Below are 27,390 nucleotides of genomic sequence, written 5' to 3'. Positions count from 1 at the left end.
CAAAGACTTGAAAAAAAATTTTTAAAGCTACACTCTTGTTGAGGGTCTTAGTACACAGAGGAAAATGAAGATTTGGACTATTTCCCATGAAAACATACTCTCAGAACAAATGCAATTCAATTTTATTCATTTACATAACTTAATGGCATTAGTAAGCAACTATCCCCTGCCTGGCATACAGTTTTTGAATAAAAAGATGGGTGCATACTTCTGTTCCCTTTGAATAACAAGTACGAGATTTCTAATCCTCACAATTGTTTCCCTGCTTTCCCTCAAATAATGACTAAATATGTATCTAAAAATCAATTTCAATGGGTTCATCAAATACTACATTAAAAGTAGGTCCTGTATTATACATACATGCAAGTGTGAAACATGTATAAACAGTTACCATTAATGGCACTTTCTTACCACAAAGCTGCCAGAAACAGTGTTCTAGATTGCCAAATTCTTCCTTTAATACATTGGGAATAATTACTTATTGATACAATAAATTTGGCCTTAAAAACAAAACTCCCAAAAGGAGGAGTCATTTACCATTAAATATTATTAAATCACCTCCCCAAGTAAGTAAGCAAGTAAGTGTTAGTCGCTCAGTCATGCCCAGCTCTTTGTGATTCCATGGACTGTAGCCCACCAGGCTCCTGTGTCCATGAGACTTTCCAGGCAAGGATACTGGAGTGGGTTGCCATTTCCTTCTCCAGGGGATCTTCCCAACCCAGGGATCAAAGCTGGGTCTCCTGTACTGCAGGCAGATTCTTTACCGACTGAGCTACAAGGGAAGCCCAAGTTCTTATTAAAATTAGCAGTTCAGTTCAGATACTCAGTCATGTACAACTCTTTGTGACCCCCATGGACTGCAGCATGCCAGGCTTCCCTGTCTATCACCAACTCCCAGAGCTAGGGAAGACAGCAATTTAGATACAAGTTGAGGCTTGCAAAAATCATAAACATCCGACCAGTTATCATCTTAAAAGCATTCATTTTCTAAATCTCTCACCTGGATGATGCAGCTTTGAAAGGAATTTCTGGCTACTGGTTCTAGAAACACGGTGTGGAAGGCACAAATCCAACTGCTCCAAGGCAATGAGATGAACACTCTCCTTCTTAGAAGGTTGACTTATACATTTGAAACAAAAGTGAACTAAAGTCTATTCTAAATCCTTGAAAATTAATGCTCATCCAGTATTGCATGTTGACATTCAGGCTTGATATTATTATGAAACTTGGGTTCAACAGACAAGAACTTAGAAAACACTCCTCAGACAACACTTAAGGGTTTCACAAATATTTATTTCTTTATCCTCTAAGTTGAACTAAATAGAAATTATACATAATGGTACAAATTATGCAGTGTACATTGGCAGATCCATGTGACAGTCAGAGACCCATTGTCAATGGTCTTTGCAGCTTGCCACCATGTGGTAATAAGTCTCATAGCTTATCATCAGTGAGCAGAAACAATATGGCACATGCTGTTATGGATGTGGGCAAGCAAATAAAAGGAAGTCATTTAGACAAAAATACCCCAGTACAGTCCTCCAGCTTATAACTAAGCCATTTAAACACAAACAGAACACACTCAGTTTATAATGAAAGCCAAAAGATAATGCTATCTTCCCAAGAAAAATAAACATACCAGCTTAAATAACATACTACAATCAAAAGTTTTCATTGGAAATCAATTATTTATATCGGATTCAAATGCAACAGTTGTTGGCCTGAAAAATGAGCACTGTTTTTGAAGAAGTAATTCAAAGTGATTCTCTGCGGTAAGAAAAAGAACATCAACTCCTTTCTGTCATTATGACTGTGGCAATTTTTCCTGGGATCTCAAATACCTATTCGAGGCTAGGTAATATTTGTAATATTTTAATGTATCTGTCAAGCTGAAGACAATGCATTTTAAGGACAACAGCTGCTGTGTTTGATTCACGCTTACACAAGCACCCAAAATGATTTACTGTATTTTACAAATTTTACAAATGTTCATAATCACTATGAGGATTTATAAAACCCTATACCCTATAGTAAACATTAAATACTCAATAAAAATCTCCTAAGTATTTAACTAACTTTAGGAAGGAAAAAAGACTCTAATATATATATACACATATATATGTATATAGAATTGCCACTTACTTAGCAGGCAAAGACTTTCTGTTCCCTTTTTTTTCTAGAGCTCGTATTAGTGTTTACTTCTATTTTTAATCTCTGTTTCTCCGAGTTGATAAATTTGCACTGAAATATTCAGTAATAAACACAAAAGAAAACATTAACAATATAAAAGGCTAGATGTGTAAGAGACCTCACAAATCATAAAGTAAATTCCATTCAAGTTATAGTCCTTCTAGCTAACAAATCTCCATCTTTAGCTTAACAGGTGACACAGGACTGAAAACTGAGGTGCACATGATTTTATGCCAAAGCTCATTCTATTCACAGGTCCTCTCCCTTCCCAGAGAACATCACAGAGGACATCTGAAGAAGCAGGAGACTGACTTACATGGAGATGTCCCTTAGGATTCTCACCTGTGTGTTCCCAGAGGGCATGATGTCTGGGGAAAATGTGCTGGGGCCAGGGTAGGTGACTAAGTATGTGTCCTTCCTGAGTTCAGGAAAAGGGGCATAAAGAGGACCAATTCACCTGTGATTTTCCAAGTTTGCACATTTCTCAAAGGAGATTCTACATTTGATTTCTAATGCCAAACAGAACAAAAGGCTGAATATGTTTTGTGGTATGTTTCAGATTCTCAAGAAGGACAGGACAGCATAGGTTGTTGGTTTGTCTTTTGAAAAGGCAGTATCTTAAAAGTGTGTGTGTGTGCGTGTGTGTGAGAGAGAGAGACAGGATACCTGCACGGGGGAGAATACAGGAGGGAAAAAAGGGTGGGAGAGAGACAGAAAGTAAGAAGATGGAAAAATAAGTATATATTAAATTTAGTCCTCTCCCTAAATTGTGAACTTGTGTCCTCAAAATTTTATCAAACTATCAGTTAGCATTTTTAAAAGGTTTTTTGGCCTTATTAAAATAATCATCTCATTTTAGTTGAAACAACTTGTAGAATCATTTAATTCTTAAGATTTATATAACAGAAAAGTTATTTTCCTCAGTTTTATTTCTTAAGCTACAAAATATTTTAGCTTACAGTTAACATCACTGCTCTCATTAACTGCTTTTGGGTGTGTTATTGAGATGAAAGTGATAGCCACATATACTGTACCTGCCTTACTTAAAAAAAAAAAAAATTTGAATACAGGAGAAAATCCTACTTTCCCTTCTCTTGTGTTAATAGAACAATATTTTCAATGGTGCTTTGAGTCCTGCAGACACAAACTTTGCTAAGGACCCTCTGATCTGGGGTTATGGTTCTCTATCTCCACACTCGGTAGGCCTTTATTGAAACACATACAGCTTTCCGTTAATACTGAAATGGACAGTAATGACCTCCAGTGGATTTCTAGGTAAATAACAACTGTGCACTTCAGAGAATGTTAATTTCTAACATATTTGTTTCCTTTAGGACTTTTGGAGCTTGGCAACTTATTTAACGAACTTTCCAAACTTTCTTAAATTTACTAATTCTTGAATGAAGTTGCAAACCATCATATTATCAACTATAGCCTATAAGCTAATTTTGAAAACCGAGAATAATGTCATTCAAACTTAAATTTAAATAAATATTCATAATTATTTATGTGTAATTCACTTGCATTTAGTTTTAGTTAAATGAAAACTCTCAGAATTTCATACTTTAGAAAATTAACAGCTAAATAAAATAAGATAAAAAAACTTCAGGAAATAGTCATTTTCAAATATAAAAACCTCTGATAATATTTATAAGAAACAAGTAAAGATGCTCTAAACATCTTGGTAGTTAATTGAACCTCATGAAACAACTTTCCTATTTAATATAAAATTAAAAGGAAATATTGATATCTGAGTGCAGAATATTTTACTTTTTAAAAAATAAAACATGTTTCTGGAATAGCTTTTAGATTTCTGGGAAGATTATTTTTTTAAATAATCTTTACAATTTAAGTTTTAATAGGGCTTCAGTGCTTTAATACCTTCATTTTTGGTTTGTGAGGTAATAAATTATTCATAAATATCTTATAAGAATCACATTTTTACTTGTTAATTTTTTTTTTTCTGAAAATGACCTAGATGTGTTTATTGAAAGACTGGTTCTAAATTTTTACTGGACAATCCATAGAATTAAAAAAAGATGTGAGAATATACCTTTTCTACCACAAGAGGGCAGCAAAAATGTTTTCTGTCACTCCATCTGTCTTGACATTCTTTGCTGTCTTTGAGATGTTAACGTTAACTTTCTTCTTTCTGCCCTGGAGTGAAATTCAAAGAATGTGTTTTCATTCTGAAACAGAACTATTGTGAATGTGGTTTATTATTGAACGTTTTAGGAAGGATACAAGCCTCAAAGTGACCACAATTTTTTTTTTTTTTTTTTTTTAGTGACCACAATTTTTCTTTCATAGTTTACAATAATTACAACAGACCTGCTTCATAAAGTTCATGGCTTAGACAACACTACTACATTAATTCTTAAAAGAGTACAGATGGTTCACTTGAGAATGTTAAAGTATGTGATAATCTATATATTTTACACTGTGACGGAAAGGCAAAATTCATAAAGATTAAAACATTTATTTTATTTTTGCCATGATTATGGAAAATATCTAATTTTTCAGCAATATTGCATTAATTTCAAGAGTAAAATAATAATCGCCATGGAAGAGCAGCCAACTACTCAAAGCTACAATTATGGTCATCTTTTGATAAACAGAATGTGAAATCATTGAGCAATCTATGGTTTTAAAAAAAATTAGTTAATTTTATGTGAGGTTAACCAGTCAAATGAGTATATAGAACAATTTATGATATCACCTCTATAGTCCTTTCTATATTACAGAAAACTCTTTTTAAGTAATACAAAGAAAGTATATGGTTTCTCTCTTTTTTTTTAGTTTCTAAATATAAATTTTTCAGAAGCCAGTAGAAGATTTCACCCCATCAGGAGTCCAGCGCGTGCCTCGGCAGGCGATAGTGCTCAGTTTTGGGACGGAGCTTCTTTTCCTGTGGGTTGGCATACTTCCACTTGGAAGGGGACATTTTAAGCTTTTTTCTCTTCTTATCTGTGCACCATACCTTTTCACAGTATTCTTCCACTCTCTGGAAGTTGCTATAACCAATCAGCTGCAAGAATTCCTTGTACCATGGTTTTGTCCCACGTGGGATGATGCTCTGAGCAGGACAAGGCATCTTATGAAGCCTATCCTCTTCAAAGTCTTTGTTAAACATCTCCTCCACTCTCTCCTCTTCCACTACTTCCAGGGTGATTTTACGGATTGTATGAACAAAACTATGCTCTACTGTCTGGCAAAAATAGGTCCCAGCATCCATTCTGCGTACTCTTAGGAAGAGTAAACCGAGGTCCATCTTAACCACTCTATCATCTGTCTTCACCTGTACAAGAACAAGAAAATCAAAGGCACTGAAGTATTATCCAGGAAATAGAATACCAGCTTATACCTTTCCACTATCTAGAAATTTTTTTTTTCATTTTTGCAATCATATGATGAAATCCTATAAGTCATATATACATAATTATATATTATACATATATTATATAATGAATATATTAACTATATAATATATTATATGCACACTGGGTCACTTCAATCATGTCTGACATCTTTGAGACCCTATAGAATGTTGCTCACCAGACTCCTCTGTTCATGGGATTCTCCAAGCAAGAATACTGGAGTGGGTTACCATACTCCTCCAGGGGATCTTCCTGACCCAGGGATCAAACCTGCCTCTCTTTTTTCTCTTGCATTGGCAGGTGGGTTCTTTACCACTAGCACCATCTGGGAAGCCCATAATATACTATATAAATGTATATAACTTATGTTAATATTTTATTTACATATTAATATTTTAATACATACATGTTTATTTTATATTATATTTATATCATTATGCTATATATATAATATAAATATATAGGAGAAAGAGGCTAAATAATTACATTAGGTGTGTGTGCATGTGTGAACATGTGTATCTGTGCACACATGTGTTTGTCCTAAACTTATTTATATTGAGATCACTTCATATCACAGACTTAGAGGTAATTTTACACCAATATTGTTAAGAGGAAACTGAGAGGGCTTTTTCCCTAATGATTTCCATTACCCATTAGAAAAAACATCCAGTTCAGTATAGCAGTCAAGCTTTGAGTGTAATGAAGAACTGTCAAATATAATTTTTTAATGGTAAAATAAATGCAATTTCTCACATTATTAGCTCAGAGGTTCTTATGTTTCCCAGATCACACTGATCAGTCTATGAGGCCCTGTGTTGGGAGAGCTGTGATATCCACACTCTCTCTCCTTATCAGAAAGAATCCATCCATTCATTAATTCAGTGAGCACTTCCTACAATTCTACCAGACTGTCCATTTAACAGACTAAAAAATAAACAACAAAAGTCCAGACTCTGCTCTGAAGAACCTCACAGGTCTAGTAAATATTAAGTCTGCATATACCTTCAGTACTCCACTGTTTTCTTTTCATGTTTGTGACATAATAAATTACAGACATTATTTCTATCAGTAAATAATTATAATTCAGGATAAGAAGAGCACAGTAAGGCCGCCTTTGACTGTGTGGATCACAATAAACTGTGGAAAATTCCGAAAGAGATGGGAATACCAGACCACCTGATCTGCCTTTTGAGAAATCTATATGCAGGTCAGGAAGGAACAGTTAGAACTGGACATGGAACAGACTGGTTCCAAATAGGAAAAGGAGTACGTCAAGGCTGTATATTGTCACCCTGCTTATTTAACTTATATGCAGAGTCCATCATGAGAAATACTGTACTGGAAGAAGCACAAGCTGGAATCAAGATTGCCGGGAGAAATACAAATAACCTCAGATATGCAGATGACCCCACCCTTGTGGCAGAAAGTGAAGAGGAACTCAGAAGCCTATTGATGAAAGTGAAAGTGGAGAGTGAAAAGTTGGCTTCAAGCTCAACATTCAGAAAACGAAGATCATGGCCTCTGGTCCCATCACTTCATGGGAAATAGATGGGGAAACAGTGGAAACAGTGTCAGACTTTATTTTTCTGGGCTCCAAAATCACTGCAGATGGTGACTGCAGCCATGAAATTAAAAGACGCTTACTCCTTGGAAGGAAAGTTATGACCAACCTAGACAGCATATTCAAAAGCAGAGACATTACTTTGCCAACAAAGGTTCGTCTAGTCAAGGCTATGGTTTTTCCCGTGGTCATGTATGGATGTGAGAGTTGGACTGTGAAGAAGGCTGAGCGCCAAAGAATTGATGCTTTTGAACTGTGGTGTTGGAGAAGACTCTTGAGAGTCCCTTGGACTGCAAGGAGATCCAACCAGTCCATTCTGAAGGAGATCAGCCCTGGGATTTCTTTGGAAGGAATGATGCTGAAGCTGAAACTCCAGTACTTTGGCCACCTCAAGCGAAGAGTTGACTCATTGGAAAAGACTCTGATGCTGGGAGGGATTGGGGGCAGGAGGAGAAGGGGACGACAGAGGATGAGATGGCTGGATGGCATCACTGACTCGATGGACGTGAGTCTGGGTGAACTCCGAGAGTTGGTGATGGACAGGGAGGCCTGGCATGCTGTGATTCATGGGTCGCAAAGAGTCGGACATGACTGAGTGACTGAACTGAACTGAACTGAGCTGTACTAGTGAGTGAATGATTTGACTTTAGACAAAGCTAGATTCAAACACTGGCACCACTGTCTACTAACTGTGTGGTCTAGGGGCACTGATGTGTATTTTCTGTGTTCATTTTCTCTGTAAAGGAAGTAATAGTTATAATGTAACTTGAAGGATTGCTGTGGAGTTTAAATAACACTGGTGAGAATACTGTGTACAGAGCTATGAATACTTACCTTTACCTTTCCTATATACAGACATACTTTATTGTGGGTTTCACTCCAGATGACCACAATTAAAAAGCATATCACAATAAATGAGTCACAAATTTTTGGTTTCCCAGTGCATATACAATTTATGTTTCTACTATACTATTGTCTATTAAGTGTGCAATAGTGTTATGTCTAAAAAATAATGGATATACCGTAATTAAAAACACTGTTAAAAAAGTCAACTGTCATCTGAGTCTTCAAAGAACTATTAATCTTTTTGCAATAGCAACATCAAATATCACTGATTACAGATCATAATGTTAGGTACTTAGAATAGGAAAAAGGAGTCCAGAATGGCAGTGGCTAAAAGACAAGGAAGGGAAAAGCCCACGAAAATAGAACAAAGGAAAGTCAAAGAACAGGAGTGAGGACCTCAGGTAGAAGACACAGCACTCCTGGCTAGCCCAATTTACATAGAGCAGGCCCAGGGGGAGGAGAAAAAACATAAAAAGAGGAGCCAAAGGGCTGGGGGGGTCTCTCTCTCACTCTCTCATGCTCTCTCTCTCTCCTCTTTGCGTCTATTGGGTTGGCATGCCCGCATGCCTTGAGGATGTATTTTCCTTTATTTTCTAAATAAAACTGAGCTGTAACACTGATCTGTCTGAGAACTGTGACACGGTCTGTCCGAGGGCTTTAACACTGGTCCATCACTTCAAATTTTTGTTGTGACAAGACAGAACCAAGGAAATTACACACTGTCCCAACAATAACAGATACAATAGCAATGAAAAGTTGGAAATATGGTGAGAATTATCAAAAGGTGACACAAAGTGAGCAAAGGCTGTTGGAAAAATGGTGCCAACAGACTTATTCCACACAGGACCGCCACAAACCCTCAAATTGTAAACAATACAGTATCTACATAATAGTAACAAAGCAAAGTCCAATAAAATGGACGCCTGTCCTTTCCTTTAGCTAAAAACAAACTAGCATGTGTTTTCACATGGCCTAAGATCCTATTACGATGGGAGAAAGGTGATTTGCAATACACTGGCTGACTTCCCTTTTGAGAATAGACAAAAAAAACCACATTAACCTTTGCCAGTATAAGAGGGGCATGCAAAGCCCCCCTACCGCTTTGGCAGGAAAGGCCATTACCACAAGCACAGTTTTTGTCCCAGTGTTAGATCAGGGCAAGACCTGCCAGGCTCAGCTCTCTCGAGGCTTAATCAGTTTGGGCACAGCTAAGTTGCAGTGGTACTCCTCATGTGTGATTACTACTGTGTGGCCATTTATATAATCTGTGAATAATGTAACAAATGGTATTAGTTGTATAGTAAGAGACTATAGGGCTTCCCTGGTGGCTCAGTGGTTAAGGACATGCCTGCCAATGCAGGAGACACAGGCTCAATCCCTGGGTCAGGAAGATCCTCTGGAGAAGGAAACGGCAATCCATTCCAGTATTCTTGCCTGGGAGAATCCCATGGACAGAGGAACCTGGCGGGCTACAGTTCATGGGCTTGCAAAGAGTCACACATGATTTAGCAATAAGCAACAACAAAAGAGATTGCAAGCCAAATAGGGATGTTAATGATAAATTACAAGGCTCCCAGCCATTATTCTTTTCAGCCATGTAAGATCAATTATTCAGCAGCTTCATAGAGACACAGGTGATAAAAGGGGCTCCTGGAATCCTTCACAGGGGCTTCCTTGACATGTCAGGACCATGTCTTGGTGGACAGAACATGATAGCCATTAACTCAGGAAGTTCTCCAGTGATGAGCCAGGAAGAGCCCTCAAACCAAACCATTTTCACTATATAGAAACTTTTTGTTATCCTTGAGAATGTTATCTTTTTCATCTGCCACAGAAAATAACTCAAAGGACTCTGTGCCACTCTGCTCATCTTCCCCAGTCCTCTTGGCAGTCTTCTTTACCACTATCTTTTTCCACAAATTCATGACCTATGGAACCTAGATGTGACCGCACCATGCCTCTGACAATAAAAACTGTCTCTGAAACACACCCTCCACTGCTTTTACATTAGTGGCTTCCTTGGACACGGACGGTAAAGCGACCGTCTACAATGCGGGAAACCCGGGTTCAATCCCTGGGTTGGGAAGATCCTCTGGAGAAGGAAATGGCAATCCACTCCAGTACTACTGCCTGGAAAATCCCATGGACGGAGAAGCCTGGTAGGCTACAGTCCATGGGGTCGCAAAGAGTCAGACACAACTGAGTGACTTCACTTTTCACTATGGACACAGATAGACTTGACTCCTTAAATGTCTTTTGTTCTGTGTAGTACATGCCATTATTCTGGTTCTCTCCTTGGTCTTTCTGTTGATTTTTCTTTCCTTCAGAGGCATAAGCCTCTGTCCTTCCTTTATCTCACATTTTATTTGCATCCGTTGATAATTCTTCTATTTTCTCATTTTGATCAATTTCCCTAAGATGGTACATCTTACACATAAATAGTCCATTATTTTGTGTTTCTTATTAATTATAAAATACTGACCAGGACTAAGTATATGACAATTCACTAACTATATTTCAGTGACTTTTCACTCAAATTGCACTCTCCTCCCATTTATTAAATTCTCTCTTTCTGACCATATCATCATTATTTTTGAACCTACCCTTAACTGCTGATCATTGTATTTCACTATTATTTTTCTATCCATATATCAAATACATCAAGGTCTCACCAAAATTTCTTCAGGGCTGACCAGCATAAACATCCCTTCCATTTCACTATTTTTGCCACATGTTAGACTCTCCTATTTCATGACTGTTTTTTATTTTTTATTTTTTTGACCTTATCTCATGGCAGTCAAGGAGAAGGCAATGGCACCCCACTCCAGTACTCTTGCCTGGAAAATCCCATGGATGGAGGAGCCTGGTGGGCTGCAGTCCATGGGGTCGCTAAGAGTCGGACACGACTGAACAACTTCACTTTCACTTTTCACTTTCATGCATTGGAGAAGGAAATGGCAACCCACTCCAGTGCTCTTTCCTGGAGAATCCCGGGGACGGGGGAGCCTGGTGGATTGCCGTCTATGGGGTCGAACAGAGTTGGACACGACTGAAGCGACTTAGCAGCAGCATGGCAGTCACCCCCCCAAATCCTTCTTTCTGTTCCCGCTTTCATGCCCAACTTGATTCTGTTTCAGGTCCTGAAAGGACTCCCATACAACTGGCTCCTTCTTATCCCAAAGAATGAACTAAATGTCACCTCTTCAGAGCTCTTTAACACCCCAAAGTAAAAGTATCCTTTCTCCCTTAATATCAGCATTTCACCTATTACCATTTATACATCTGAGCCTGCAACATTACCTGTAAATACATAATAGTCCCGTAATGAGTTTTCTTTTGACTGGTATCTTTCCCCTTTATTTGAACATATGGGTGGGTAGTGGTTTAGTTACTAAGTTGTATCCAAATCTTGAGACCCCATGGACTATAGCCCACCAGGCTCCTCTGTCCATGAGTACCATTTAACTCTTCAAAGTCCATTCCCTTTTGTAACATTCCTGACTTAGAACTTATTCAGACTTTATTGTGTGTCTGACAGCTCATATGGTAAAGAATCTACCTGCAATGAAGGAGACCCGGCTTCAATCCTTGGTCAGGAAGATCCCCTGGAGAAGGGAATGGCAACCCACTTCAGTATTCTCGCCTGGAGAATTCCATGGACAGAGAAGTCTGGTGGGCTACGATAGTCCATGGGGCCATGAAGAGTTGGAAACAACTGAGCAGCTAAACACATTGTCTGAGCAGGTAAGAATTGCTCAGTTAACTAGATGTTATCTTTCTAATTCTCTATAGCAAAACAGCTTCATGTGGTGTTTCTCACTAGGGTTGGTAGAAGAGGTATATTTCGGGAGATGAGTGAATTTTCTAGAAGGATTTCTCAATGTATTTATTTTTATGATAATCAATATAAATTAATAAACTATATGGGATCATGTGGAAGATCAACCTCCTGGTGAATGTTTTTGTTTATCATTGATTCTGAGCCATTTTCAGTGCTTGAACAGTTTCCAGCTGCTAAGAACAAAGCTGGATTTAATATGTTAATGCTACATTCCAGCCAAATGAAAACCAAACAACACCCCTATGTACTAATGCACATAAAAATTTTGAAGTCACTTGAGAAAAGTGTGGGGGGGACTGAGTCATCGTAAGGCACAAGGTGTTACGGATAGATGTTTTACATACGCACATATGTGGCAGCCTGTATCCCATAATATGTTCATGGAGATAGCTTATTTTAGTGGAAAAAAAATCATTACATCAACTAAACATTTAAATGATGCCTACATTTGTTTATATTTAATTCGTAAATTTATCTTCAGTCTATATTTGAATGAAAGCTATGAGCTCAAAGAATGCATTTCCTATTTCAGTCTTTTGAATATTTAATAAACATTATAAGTCATGGTAGCAGCCCAAGAAAATGTTGTACTGTTAAGGGCAGGTGGTGGTGGGGGGCAACCTATACAATACTACAAACGAATCTTCCATGCCTCACAACTCCTGCTGCTCTTGGCCTCTGTACTGCCTCTTTACTTCCCACTCCTAGGTCTTATTCTGGTCGTAGTATTTCTTTCTTTCCATTATTTGAACTCCTTTCTGTTGTTTACCCATCCATTAAAAAACTTTCTCTCTAGGCTTAAGTTTTCCCTTCTTAAATGAATACTCTCTTCACAGCCCATGTAGAGCTGTCTCTTTGTAACTCAATAACATTCACATTTGTAGCATACAAGCTAGTATTTTTATTCTTCTTCAAATTATTTTCCCATACAATTTTTATCTCTTAACCATATTTTATTTTTTTTAATTTTTCTCTTTAAATTATTATTATTATTATTTTTTACTTTACAATATTGTATTGGATTTGCCATACATCAACATGCATCCGCCATGGGTGTACATGTGTTCCCCATCCTGAACCCCATATTTAACCATATTTTAAATTTCAAAAGGGCAAAGGCCTATATCTTAATCATTCCAAACATTTCTGAGTGCTCAGAACATGTGAAAAATGAGAACATACTAATTAGTTCATAGTGTACAAACGTGCAAGGCAATAAGGGTTACCAGTAAAGATAAATCCAAAAGTTATTCCCTTTTTAAGGTAAGTTTAATAAGGATTTGGATAGAGAGGAAGCAAGCATGATTTCAGGAACAGTTAGCAACTAATGAAGAAAGCTATGCTCCACAGATACAACAGGAAAAACAGTTCCAGGACACAGTTCTTTTTCCTGAAAAGAATCTGCATATAAAGATTATCACAAATATGATCCTTTGTCCCCTCCCCACCACACTTCTTATGAGAATGAATAATACGTGATAAAACATGAAAGTCATCTAGTTTAGTTTCTGGCATATAGCAAGCCGTTTATGAAAGTGTTTTAAAATAAAACAGCAAAAATATAAATAAATACAAATATTTCATTACTGAATAAGAAGTATTTTCATGGTTTTTTTTTTTTTCCAATTCTGATATAAAAATCAAATGTTTCTTTCATAATCAGAAACCCAAGTTTGAGAAACAGTTCATTATGTATCCATAAAGTCCAGACTGGTTCAAAAATATAGAAGCACAACAATTACAATGGGAAAATCCCACACTATTTATTTGCATGTTATAGATGGTGCCTGTCTCACAACTGTGGTCTCCACTCCTGGTTAAGTGAATCATAAATTCAGGAATAAAAGATGTTTGAACTCTTGAGTCTGGACAACCGTACACTATGTAGGTTAAATTGCTCTGAAAGTTAAATATATCTTCCATGGCCTACAAATACCTAAAAATAAAAAAAGATGGCTTAGAAATTTGTATTTGAAGTCTTTCCACGACTTAATCTTTTCACTTTTGTTAACATGGGTACCTTCAACAATCATATCTTGATTACAGAATTGTTTTCATTCAGCTGCGCTGTCTGCAGACCAGATTTTCTTGGTTAAGAAGATGGTACATAATACATCATTTTATCAAATATTCTTATAGAAAATCTATAAAAACACAAAATTTCTTACTAAAAATGGTTTTAATATTGTTAGCTATAAAGATTGATTCAATATGTTTCATAATGTGGAATAAAAGAAGTAATTGAACAAAGAACCCTGCACATCTGGTAGCTGGTCAGGAAGAAGCAGTGCTTTCCATGTGTATCAACCATATGGCTCCATACTTTTTATAGGAAATGGATAGACAAGGGCCTTGAAATGGCTTAGTTCAGAATATATTTAACAATGAAATCAGTTTTAGTCGAGTGATAAAGACCAACAGTTTATATATTTATTTGTTTATCTGGCCTGCCTTCAATACAAAAAAACATTTGTTTGACTTACAGAAAATATATGATATGCAATAATATAAACAAAAAATTTTCCTTTTATTAAAAACACTTTCCAGTGTGAACTTGCTATATGATAGAAATGATTCCCCAATAGAGATAGAATGAATTACCTAGTAACTCATTTGGAGAAACCTATTACACTGTACAAAGAACAAAAGTTGTACTTATATTTTAGATTAATTAAAGACCCAAATGGAGAAACCTTGCATCTAATACAAGAAGATGCTGAGAAGAAAGTTATTATAAATAAGAATGCCATTCTGTGAAAAAATGTTGTATTCAAGATATCAGCTATATCAAAGAAGCTTGAATATTTATATTCAATAAAGAAATAGTGTAAACAGAAGATGCAAAGAACTCTTGAAAGTCAACAAAGGGAAGTAAAAAGTGGAATGGAAAAAGTCTATGAATAAGTAATTCATAAAAAGAGAAACTCAAGTATTTCATAAGTAGGCAATGCCAAAGTTCAACATTACTAGTAATTTTAGAAATGCAAATTTAAATAAAATACTACATTGTACCCAGAAGAAAGGCAAAAATTAGGAAATACCAAATATAGGTGAGGATATGGGCAAATGGGAACCCACATGAACTGTTTTGAGAGTGCAGATGGTGCGTTAATTCTGGAAAGCACGCTGACAATAGTTACCGAAATGAAGGATGTTGACAGATAATAATTTAAAAATTTGCACTCAGATTTATAAGGAGTTACCTGGAGAGATGACCATTAAAGATGTGGTCCTGGGAATTACTGACACTTGGTCTACTTGTAGGGGAATGCATCAATTAGGAGCAATGAATGCACGCTGTGGCATGAGCAGTTGTCAGAAACAATGAAACAGAGATGTACATAGAACAGTGATGAACCACACATAGTGCTGAGTTTAAAAAGCAGAAGCAGAATAAGAGCTATAACAGAATCTATTTATTTTCACAGCTCCTGTATACTAAAAATGTTATATACCAGTTCAATATACAAACGCAACATTGGGCTTATTCCAGTCCTTGCAGTGGATGCATATGGAGAAGCAAGGATGAAAGTGGAGAAAAAGTCAAACAAGAGACGAGATTTGTGTGGACTGATGATGACAATATGCCCTAAAATAAGGAGTATGATTAAATTATGCAACTGAAGTCAAAAAACAAGAACCCAAAACCAAAACAAACAAAAACTCCAGTTTTTTTGTAATGATTATCCTGGTCTGTCTATAAGATCCGTTCATGCTCTAGAATACTGTAATCATACACTTTTACAAATACTGCTTGAAAATAAATGGCAGTTTAAGAGTAATGTTTTTTACTATATTTTAGTATAGTAAAATATAAAAATATTTTTTAATATTTTTTAAAATATTTCAAGTAAAATATATTTGAAAAAGTTTATAGATAAGAATAGCAGGATGATCAGGGTGAAGGGAATAAGAGGACAGGGGATGAAAGTAAAGATAATGTTTGAACACAAAAATGCACAGCATAAGACACTCAACAGCTACTTTAATTGGAGTATCAATTCAAAACTAAATTTCCTAGTGATCAAAGGAAAGAGGAAAGTATGATAAATTCAGAGACAAAAATGTCTCTAAAATATACTATTAAAATTACTTTCTGCATTGCCATGCTACTTTGTTTAATCAGATGTCCAGAGTCAGACTGGTCTCAGTAGGATAAAACAGATCCGGATCTGATTTCATAGATCTAAAAGATATGTTTAATTTTCAAAGATGTTTAGCATCATCTTGGAAAATTAACAGAAGAGAGTTACTCTAGATCTATTCTTAAGATTACAAAGTTGCTTTATATTTTCCTACCGTACAAAAGAAAGTGTGTCTTTGCCATTGCAAAGGAAAAAATAAAATTAATAAGCCCAACTGCTAATTACTCCAGAACTAAAATATGGGGCACGTGATGTTATAAAAACATGTTTGTCAAGGCTAAAAAACATGTTTTGAATATTTACCTGTAAAGAGTTGTTAGTTTAGAAAAGATGAACACATTTTTTAATAGACTGAAGTATAAACATAAAAACTGCTAAACAGATGTTTCAAATGAGGCAAAGAGTTCATGCATTTTAATGTCATGACAACTAGAAAAAGGAAGAAATAATATTCACGTGGAACAAATCCGATGCATTCAAAACATAAATAAAGACAGAAAATGTAAACTTATGGCTGTCATTGATGCCTGTCATGGATTAGCTAGCACTGGTGAAAGTCAAGAAAATGAGTCCTCTAGCAAACAAGATAGCCAAATGAAGATAGGATTTTACTTCAACTCTCCTAGTTTTGATGACATAATGCAATTGCAACATTTAAAAGACGTAATTTGGGTATTTTTCTTTCTTTTGTTTTCTCAAGAGAAGCTATCTCCATAAGGTATGGCTCATCAATAAAAATATGCTTCCATGGAGACAGTACAAATTTAGTATAGATGCAATGAATTCTAAGTTACCTGGAAAGAACTACTGATTGGTAAATTAATCATTCCTCAGATTTCTCACCAAAATTTAAAATGACTTTGAGGAATTTATCCTACTCAGTAGGTGGTCTGAAGACAAAGTTGAGAAGTGACAATTTCTGGTACGGGAAAAAAAAAAATAGAATCGAGAGTGAAGTCAAATTGATGTTTTTGAATTTTGATGTCAATTTACATCCTCTCTTGAATTTTCTATTAAAAATATGTACATTTGAGCATTATTTAGGCAGTCCACACAGTGCATACAACGGATATTTTATTTTCAAGAAACACAAACACACAAAAATGGTTTCTCTTAAGTAGAGAAACTCCAATGGAAAGATCAAAAAGGATTAAGGAGAAAATAAGCCTTCCATGCCAGAGAAGGCAATGGCACCCCACTCCAGTACTCTTGCCTGGCAAATCCCATGGACGGAGGAGCCTGGTGGGCTGCAGTCCATGGGGTCTCAAAGAGTCGGATATGACTGAGCGACTTCACTTTCACTTTTCACTTTGATGCATTGGAGAAGGAAATGACAACCCATTCCAGTGTTCTTGCCTGGAGAATCCCAGGGATGGGGGAGCCTGGTGGGCTGCCGTCTATGGGGTCGCACAGAGTTGGACATGACTGAAGCAGCAGCAGCAAGCCTTCCATGCTCACCAATGGATAAATTATGATGGTGGTCTTATGGACCAGCAGTTTACTGGCCTGTGCTATACCTCATTGGCATAGATGTGAAGAATATTTTATGTATCTTGGGATTGCTCCAAATTTCCTCACTGAGGATTTATGACCTGCTTCCTATAACTCCATCTTGTTTACAGTGTCTTTGGGAAGCACACTGGTTTTGTCAGTAAAGAATAAAATCCAAAAGAACACATTCCAAGAAAATATTCATTTTGTTTGGCTTTGCTGAAACTCATTCCAATAAAATTATAGCGCTCAGTACAAAATGAGGGCTTGGTTTTTCATGAAAATATATTTTTGTCCAAAATACAGAGATACTTAATGAGGCTTTACTTGTATACATTTTCCTTTGACCTCTTTAATCAGATGTCAACAAATTTTCTATAAAGAGCTATAAAGTAAAGATTGTGGTGTTTATATGTCAGGCAGTCTCTGTTATAAGTACTCAACCTTGTAGCTAGAGCATGAAAACAGTCATAGACGTTAGGTAAACAAATCAACATGGCAGTTTTCAAATAAAATTTTATTTATAAAAGAGGCTGAGATTTGGCCCCCAGGTCATACCTTGCCAACTTCTGCTTTAAATCATTGGCAAAGTTTAAAAGACTATTCTATTTTCAGGTTAGAAATAACATATTCCAAACTTATAACATTCAAAATAAGGATCATAATAATGTGAGCAGTTATACTAATCTTCTGAATATCTTAAAGAAACTATGGCTTACTTTGTCATGGTAGGTGAAAATTACACAGTGGACTAATAAATATTTAAATCTAAGCAAATCATTGCATACTTAAATTTTTCCTCAATTATTAGTTTTAAAATGCAATGCTCATGTATTTTAGAGAAAGAGAAATACATGGTGAAAAAATTCAATTGTACAACCACATGTCTTAGCAAGTATGGATGCTTTCCTTTGGGATGTTACTAAGAATCAAATTTTTTAAATCATTTTGGAAGTTTGTAAATACAAATACATGGAATTACAGAAACTGAGAGTTCATAAACTTGGGTACATCATTTCAGGGTGATTTAGTGGTGTTTTCTAACAGTTTTTTTTTTTTTCTTTTGCAATCACACAAACACACTTTATACTTTCTTCCTATAAGGAAGATTTGTGATATGTTCCAAATTAAAACTATATGAAGAAATATATATATGAGATATATGAGTACCTAATTCAAATAACTATAGATGGACTATCGAACAGCTAAACTTGGATTTTGTGAATGAAATTATCCACACATATAAAATATTTTCTTTTCTCCCCAGTTCAGAGAATGGGGATTTTTCCATTTCCTTCTTAGAATCCATCCTGTCACTTTTGTTTGTAATGATATTCTCTCTCCTATATTCTTCATCTTGCTTTATCACTTAGCTATACATTTTCTTCTCTATGGATATTTCCCTTCAACCTCTAAACATGACCAACCCAAAAAAGGCAAAAGTTCTTTCAACTATCATCTCCTATTGCTGATCTCTCCAATTTCTCAACCAAACCTTTAGGTAGAGAACACTATATTAGCTGTTTCTAATCCCACACAGCCCCATGCTTAAACCATTTAGCCCCATCACTTAACCTGTTGCTAGATGGCTCCTAGTTTAACCATTCCAATGAACATTCTCACTAGAGCCTGGGTGCTTATTTTTCTGAATTTTTCCAAGGATGCTGTTTGTCACTTCATCCTTATCCAAGTTCTTTTCTCTGAGTTCTATTACACCACATTCCCAACTCTACTGTCTATAGCTCCTCAAGCTATATCACTCCAGTGGTACTTACCATCTGTGTCTTTTCCATCAGTTACTTAATCTCATCTCTGTAATGCACAGAATAACACTAACTGCCACAGAAAAATGTTATAAGTTTTAAATAAACTACAACACATAAAGTACTTAATAGAACAGGGTACATAAGCACTAACTGAATGTTAGCTAAAACCATTACTTGTTTTTCTTAACAATTTTACTCTTCATCTTTTAGAATTTTTTCTTCTCCTAATTTTCCCTTACATGTGGGTTTCCCCCTTGCTTCTAGCCTTAGTTTACATGCTTCTCATTCACTCATTCTCCAAGGTAGGCTATGGCAGTCGGAGGGCCTACTAAAGGCCTAGAGCTGAAACCAGAAAGTCTGGCTCAAATTCAGACTGATTTCACAGGCAAGTAACTCAATCTCTCTGTGCTTCAGTTTCCTTAAATATAAAGTGGGGACAATAATATTAACTACTTCATAAGACTGTTGCAAGGATTAAAAGTACACCTATATGTAAAATTCTTAGGACAGTAGCTGGTACACAGCCATTTTAAAATGCTGATGCTTGCTATAGTATTCTTAGTTTTATTATCTCCATGAATTCATTACCTCTTTGCTGAGGCCTCTCACTCATCTCCTGCCATTCCAAAATTTTTCTTTGGGCTTTATATTCCCAATCATGAATATACCAGGATAGCTCTGTCTGCATGCTTTACAGGGGCCCCCAATTCAATACAGCCAAAACTGAACTCTACCTTTCCTCCCTATAGTCTTGAAATCATGTCTTTGCACAATCAACCACAGAAACACTGAAAGCTGGAATAGGTGAATTATTTTTTCCCTCAAATATCAAATACACTCAATGTTATCTCATAAAAATTAGTATGTGTCTTCTTCCTTCTTACTACCACTGTTTAGTTTGGTCGAAAATTCTTCATCTGCCTACTGAAACACCTTCTTAAATGTTCTTCTTGACACCCTCCTTATCCTCCAACCCAGTAAGCTAGTTTCTAGAGTAATGTATCTAAATAGTCTGTCTAAGGCTTTCTCATTGGCTTATAGATAAAGTGAAATGGTCCCTTGATAGATCTACTCACTTTTGCATTCTCATGTCCGCCACAGATCTACATCAACTGTTTTGTGTCTCCTCTCCAGCACGTATGCTTATACCAGTCTCCCTGTTAGTTGGTTTCTACTTATGCATTAACATAGGGCTCAGATGTCACCTCTGCCTTGAATGTTTTCCTAACTGCCCCTCATGACACCTCCATTCCTGACCTATTAGTTGAGACACTTTTCTTTTCCTCTGAATTCACAAATAGGGGAAAAGATATTATATTGTATAATATACTGTAACAAATACAATATAATTATCTGTTCACACTGTTATATTCACTATAAGACTATAGGCTTCAAAAAGGCTAAAACTATGATTTGTTCATCAGCTAGTAAAGTAGGCTCTGAGTGAGTATTTGTTGAACCAGAACACTAAATTTAGACACATACACAGGGAGGAGAATAGAAGGTTAAAAAGTATTCCATGTGAGATGTTAAATAGCCTTTCTGGTTTTCAATGACAGCAAAGAGCGTATGTGAAGCGTTTGCTATCATGTGTATGAGGAGGCCACTTGCCCACCCTTTGGCACTGCAGCTTAAGGGCACGTGGACACTTGTGTCACTGAACATAAAGATGCCTGTTCCTACCTCAATGATAGCCTGCTTTGACCTTCACCCTGCCCCCACATACTATAGTCTTAATACAATAACCAAAGTCATCTGTTTAAAATCAAATTTTGATCATATCACAGCTCTGTTGAAAACTACCTCATGGCTTTCTTTTGAAGTCAGAGCAAAAACCAAAGCCCTTTACCAGGATCTACAAATCCCTCATGAGCTGGCCCTTCATCTCACTTTTTGACTCAGCTTATTAGTTTCCTTACTGCTGTTTCCCCTCCAGCCAAGCTGCCCTCTGCTCTTAGGTTCTCTGGATACATCAGCGGCCCTCCCGATAAAGCAGGGCCTTTGCACGTGCTTTCCCAGTGTCAAGAAAGCTGTTATCCAACCCTGTCATATGGCCTACAACCTCACCTCTTTCAAGTCATTTCCAAGTGTCACCTTGTTGGTGAACTTCTTACCATGGCCTTCTCAACCTTCCCTTCAAGTACCCTCTCTTGTATTTTTCTCCTTACCATCATCTGACAGATTAAATAGTGTTCTTATTTAGTTATATAATTATTATTACTATCTTTCTCTGTGCTCCAGAGTATAAATTCCATGAAAGAAGGACATAATAGGTGCTCATTAAATAAATTTCAAATAAATGAATAGAACATTATTTTAGTTAAAAACAAGGAAATGAGTTAGACAGTTCTGAGTTTTATATCTACACAGGCTCAAATGATACAGCACACTTATTTTTATAGAGTCTTTCTTCTACCCACTGGCATACAGTAAAATCCTGAAAAGGCAGTTTGACACTGGAAATGCACTGATGTATGCATTGTATCTCAGACAGTAAAGAATCTGCTTGCAATGCAGGAGACACGCGTTCGATCCATGGGTTAGGAAGATTCCCTGGAGAAGGGAATGATGACTTACTCCAGTTTTCTTTCTTGGAGAATTCCATGGACAGAGGAGCCTGGCAGGCTACAGTCCACAAAGTCACAATAAAAGAGGTGCATTTATAGGGTGTCCCTGGTATTTCACATAATAAAGAATCTGCCTGCAATGCCAGAGACGAAGGTCAATCCCTGGGTCAGGAAGACCCCCTGGAGAAGGGAATGGCAAGCCATTCCAGTATTCGTGCCTGGAGAATTCCACGGACAGACCACAGGGTCACAAAGAGTCAGACACTACTAAGGGAGTAACACTTTCACTTTCATGAACTGTATAATAATGATTTCTGGTATCAGTGGGAACTGTTTAAATTATTGGTAGGTTCTCAGACTTCTAAACATGGGAATAGTACCTCTGCCACGAAAGCTACAGTGACATACTCTACTATACATTGTTGGAAAAAAATACGAATTTTTTCCCATTTGCTCCATGTTTATCCCAGAGCATGTGAAACTGCATTTAGAATTCTGATTTCAGAAGGTTGTGTAATTTAGTAGAAAAAACTAACAGACCTGGATATGAATCTACTTCACTAGCTGAGAGTAACTAGGAAAGTGATTAAACATTCTGTATCTCAATGGCAGCTGTGAGATATGGGAATAATAAGGCAAGGTGCCGACCCCAGTTCCTAGGTGTAGTAGATAAACATGAAAAAAAGCCTCATCTCTCAAATCCCTTCTATGAAGTTTTCTCCCCCAAAATGTAATTATAATGGACACACACACCATAATTAACCAGGTCATCAAGCCAAGGGAAAATGCTCCCTTATGAAGGACTTACAAATTAGGCTTTCCATAAACATTTCTGGAATTATAAAATGTGTAGTTTACATTTCATATATGTTATTTAAGGAAGCAGGAAACTATAAAGTACATATTTGAAAGAAATGAAGTAATCCAATTTGTAAACTAGATAACTAAACTGCTAGATTTTTTCTAGGCATCTGGTTATTATGGAGCATTTCTACAGATTCATTTGATAAAAAATGTTATCCACCCGAATATGTGGTTTCTGGACCACTTAAGAGGGTTGAGAATGGACTTATAAGCGGATTCCAGACTCAAAAATTTCATTTCAATAGAAGGACATGACAATCAAAAATTTTACAAAGGCTATGGTCTGACTGTGGCTTGCATTATCAAGGATGAGCCTTATTGGCCACTGTCAAGGATACTCTAAAAAGTATTCCCACATGAGATAAGAACTGGACCTGGTGACCTTAAACATCCTTTACAATGGTCAAGATTTAATGATAAACTTACCTTATTTGTTTCATAGAAACTACAATAAATGAAAAAATGTTCAAACTCTAAACTCTAAAACAACTATAAACGGACTCTAAAAAACTGAAAGAATACACACACAGAGTCAGTTTGCTCTGGGTACACAACACGCACTTAGCTTTTGATGAAGTTGGCAACTGTGTGTTTTGTTTCAGATTAGGAATAAATCAATATACATCACTGTATCTATAGGAACCAAGCACTATCTGATTACAATACAACTTATAATGCATCGTGAAAGAAAAAGTGTTAGTTACGTAATCATATCTGACTCTTTGCAACCCCGTGAACTGGAGCCCACCAGGCTCCTCTGTCCATGGGATTCTACAGGCAAGAATAGTGGGGTAGGTAGCCATTCCCTTCTCCAGGGGATATTCCTGACCCAGGGATTAAACTTAAGTTCTCTCACATTGCAGGCAGATTCTTTACTGTCTGAGCCACCAGGGAAGCCCATAATGCATAGAGTAAACTCAAAATTTCAAATATCAGTAAATATATCAGGGAAATTTGAATTTAGTTGAAAATAGGGACCAAAATTTTGGGGAAAGAAGTACATTATATTAACAGTCTGAGAAAGAAACTTAAAATTGAACACTGCTGGATACAGCATGTCAAAATGACTTGGTAAAAATTTCCAAATGAGGTGGATTACAGTGAGTTCAAAATCAGAAACAGAACATACTGAGTGAAGAAAACTACTGATGAAAGAATTACTTCCCTGTCTTCTGAAGTCATTCAACTGGAGGAACAATAGACTATTCCCAGGCCCTCTCCTGCCAAGTGAGTTATGACAAAACTCAAAAGCCAGTTTTATCACAGATATATGGAATGGAAAACACCTTAGCACTACATTAACAATTTATTCCATTGCAATATGCTGTATCACTTTTGGACACATGTTTATTCTTACGATGTTATGAAAAATTTAGGAGAATTCTCCTCCCCTGATTGCCTTTCTATGTTATTTCTAAGTAGCCTATATTAAGTTGAAGCTCCTTCTTCTCTAATAGCTAGCCCAGGAACCTGGGATTTACACATTTAGTCATCTCCCAGAATGTACTGTCTGATTCTAAACAAAAAACATGTTTTTAAGTTTCACAACAGGCTAGGGGGGAAAGAGGCAAAAAATGTCTTTGTGCTCTACACATAGAATCAGCCGTTTACACTTCCAATGACAAATGTTTGGTTTTCATTATCAAATGAGGTGGAGACTTCCCGGATTCACTATCTAATGAATACTTATCAGCTGTCCTCTGTGTCCTAAGGCAGGTCTCTAAAATTTCTTAACCCAATTTAACTTGTAACCTCTTTACTAAGGACCATTTCTTCAATATTCACCAAGATCTATCTCCCTTTAATATAACCAGTTTTTATTCTATTTTCTGCTTTTAAATACCATCTTTTTTTTGTTGTTAAAATTGAGTTCAAAGCTCACATCAACATCAACAATATTTATCTGTCTTCTCCAGGATTTATCTGCTTCACACCCTAGCTAGACCTTTTCCTACATACAGCCAGCAACCTAGACCTACATTCATCTGTCCAGTGACTGCCTCCAGACTGTTTCTGTATATGTGTTTTAAATACTACCTATTCTTCCATTACAGACAGCTGAGAAAAGAAGAAAAAATGAAAGGCAAAGGAGAAAAAGAAAGATATATCCATCTGAATGCAGAGTTCCAAAGAATAGCAGAGAGATAAGAAAGCCTTCCTAAGTTATCAATGCAAAGAAATACAGGAAAACAATAGAATGGGAAAGACTAGAAATCTATTCAAGAAAATTAGAGATTCCAAGGGAACATTTCATGCAAAGATGTGCACAATAAAGGACAGAAATAGTATGGACCTAACAGAAGATATTAAGAAAAGGTGGCAAGAATACACAGAAGAACTACACAAAAAAGATCTTAATGACCCAGATAACCACGAGGGTGAGATCAGTCACCTAGAGCCAGATATCCCGGAGTGTGAAGTCAAGTGGGTCTTAGGAAGCATCACCATGAAAGAAGCTCGTGTAGGTGATGGAATTCTGAAACAGCTGAGCTATTTCTGAAATAGCTAAGCTATTTCAAACCCTAAAAGATGATGCTGTGAAAGTGCTTCACTCAATATGCCAGCAAATTTGGAAAACTCAGCAGTGACCAAAGGATTGGAAAAGGTCAGTTTTCATTCCAATCCCAAAGAAAGGCAATACCAAAAAATGTTCAAACTACTCACAATTGCAATCATCTCACATTCTAGCAAAGTAATGCTTAAAATTCTCCAAGCCAGGCTTCAACAATACTTGAACCTAGAACTTATAGATGTTCAAAGTGGATTTAGAAAAGGCAGAGCTGACATCCACTTTATCATCGAAAAAGCAAAAGAATTCCAGAAATATGTCTATTTCTGTTTCATTGACTATGCTAAAGATTTTGACTGTGTGGATCACAACAAACTCTGGAAAATTCTTCAAGAGATGGGAATACCAAACCACCTGACCTGCCTCCTGAGAAACCTGTATGCAGGTCAAGAAGCAAAAGTTAGAACCAGACATGAACAACGGACTGGTTCAAAATTGGGAAAGGAGTACGTCAAGGTTGTATAGTGTCACCCTGCTTATTTAACTATATGCACAGTACATCATGCAAAATGGTGGGCTGGATGAAGCACAAGCTAGAATCAAGATTGCTGGGAGAAATATCAATAACGTCAGATATGCAGATGACATCAACGGTAATGCAGAAAACAAAGAGGAACTAAAGAGCCTCTTGATGAAGGTGAAAGAAGAGAGTGAAAAAGCTGGTTTAAACTCAACATTCAGAAACTAAGATCATGGCATCCAGTCCGATCACTTCATGACAAATAGAATTGGAAACAATGGAAACAGTGACAGATTTTATTTTCTTGGGCTCCAAAATCACTGCAGATGGTGACTGCAGCCATGAAATTAAAAGATGCTTACTCCTTGGAAGAAAAGCTTTGACAAACCTAAACAGAATATTAATAAGCAGAAACATTATTTTGCCAACAAAGGTCCAACTAGTCAAAGCTATGGTTTTTCCATTAGTCACGTATGGATGTGAGAGTTGGACCATAAAGAAGGCTGAGTGCCGAAGAATTGATGCTTTTGAACTGTGGTGTTGGAGAAGACTCTTGAGAGTCCCTTGGACTGCAAGGAGATCAAACAGTCAATCTTAATGGAAATCAGTCCTGAATATTCATTGGAAGGACTGATGCTGATGCTGAAAGTCCAATACCTTGGCCACCTGATGCCAAGATCCATCTCATTAGAAAAGACCCTGATGCTGGGAAAGATTGAAGGCAGAAAGAGAACGGGACAACAGAGGATGAGATGGTCGGATGGCATTACCGACTCAATGGACATGAGTGTGAGCAAGCTCCAGGATATGTTGAGGGACAGGGAGGACTGCTGTGCTGCAATCCATGGGGTCACAAAGAGTTGGACATGTCTGAGTGACTGCACAACAACATTTCTTCCATCTATAAAAGCAGTCTGATTTGTTCATTTGTCAATATCTAGATACCTATAATAAATATAATTTCCACTACCAAACCTGCTTAGAAGGACAAAAGAACTTATATCCTTTTTGTTGTTGTTCCCAGTAGACAACATTGGAACTTCATAGCAGCTGTCTCATGTGTGACTTAATAACTATATCAACTGCTTTAATGTTGCTGCTGTTGTTTTCATTCTCTTATCCATATATCTAAGATATATGTAATAACAGTATTTAACTTTGCTATTTCTAAAACACTGCCTTGGGCAATACAATTTGAGACATCATTTTGACAGAACAACACTAAAATCATGAGACAATGAGCACTTCCTTAGTAAAAAATCTAAGTCTAGGTTCCAAATTTTATATATATATATATACAACATTTGTTTTTATATGTATATAAATACATATGTATATAAAAAGCTATGTGTATATGTATTTTAGAATCTTTATACACATACATATGGGCTTCCCAGGTGGTGCCAGTGGTAAAGAACCCACCTGCCAATGCAGGTAGACATAAGGGAAACGGGTTCGATCCCTGGGTCGGGAAGATACCCTGGAGGAGGAAATGGCAACCCACTCCAGTATTCTTGCTTGGAGAATCCCCATGGACAGAGTAGCCTGGCAGGCGACAGTCCATAGGGTCGCAAAGAGTCAAACATGATTGAAGCAACTTAGCACACAGGCACACACACACATATATATATATATATACCTATATGGATACATGGAGAAGGCAATGGCACCCCACTCCAGTACTCTTGCCTGGAAAATCCCACGGACAGAGGA

General features: G+C 36.7%; 1 protein-coding gene across 1 annotated transcript in view; it reads right to left on the bottom strand.

Annotated features, from left to right (window-relative positions):
* Nucleotides 1-1,272: 1,272 nt before the first annotated feature.
* Nucleotides 1,273-27,390, bottom strand: part of SEMA3E (semaphorin 3E) — a 274,339-nt gene continuing 248,221 nt past the window's right edge. Inside the window, exon 17 of the mRNA XM_061413774.1 lies at nucleotides 1,273-5,488. Within this exon, the coding sequence (XP_061269758.1) occupies nucleotides 5,036-5,488 (453 nt within the window). The 3' untranslated portion in view covers nucleotides 1,273-5,035. The remainder of the gene's footprint in view (nucleotides 5,489-27,390) is intronic.

Source organism: Bos javanicus, chromosome 4, assembly GCF_032452875.1.
Source record: "Bos javanicus breed banteng chromosome 4, ARS-OSU_banteng_1.0, whole genome shotgun sequence".
In the NCBI taxonomy this organism is placed as follows: Eukaryota; Metazoa; Chordata; class Mammalia; order Artiodactyla; family Bovidae; genus Bos; species Bos javanicus.
This window is presented reverse-complemented; position numbering and strand designations above follow the sequence as displayed.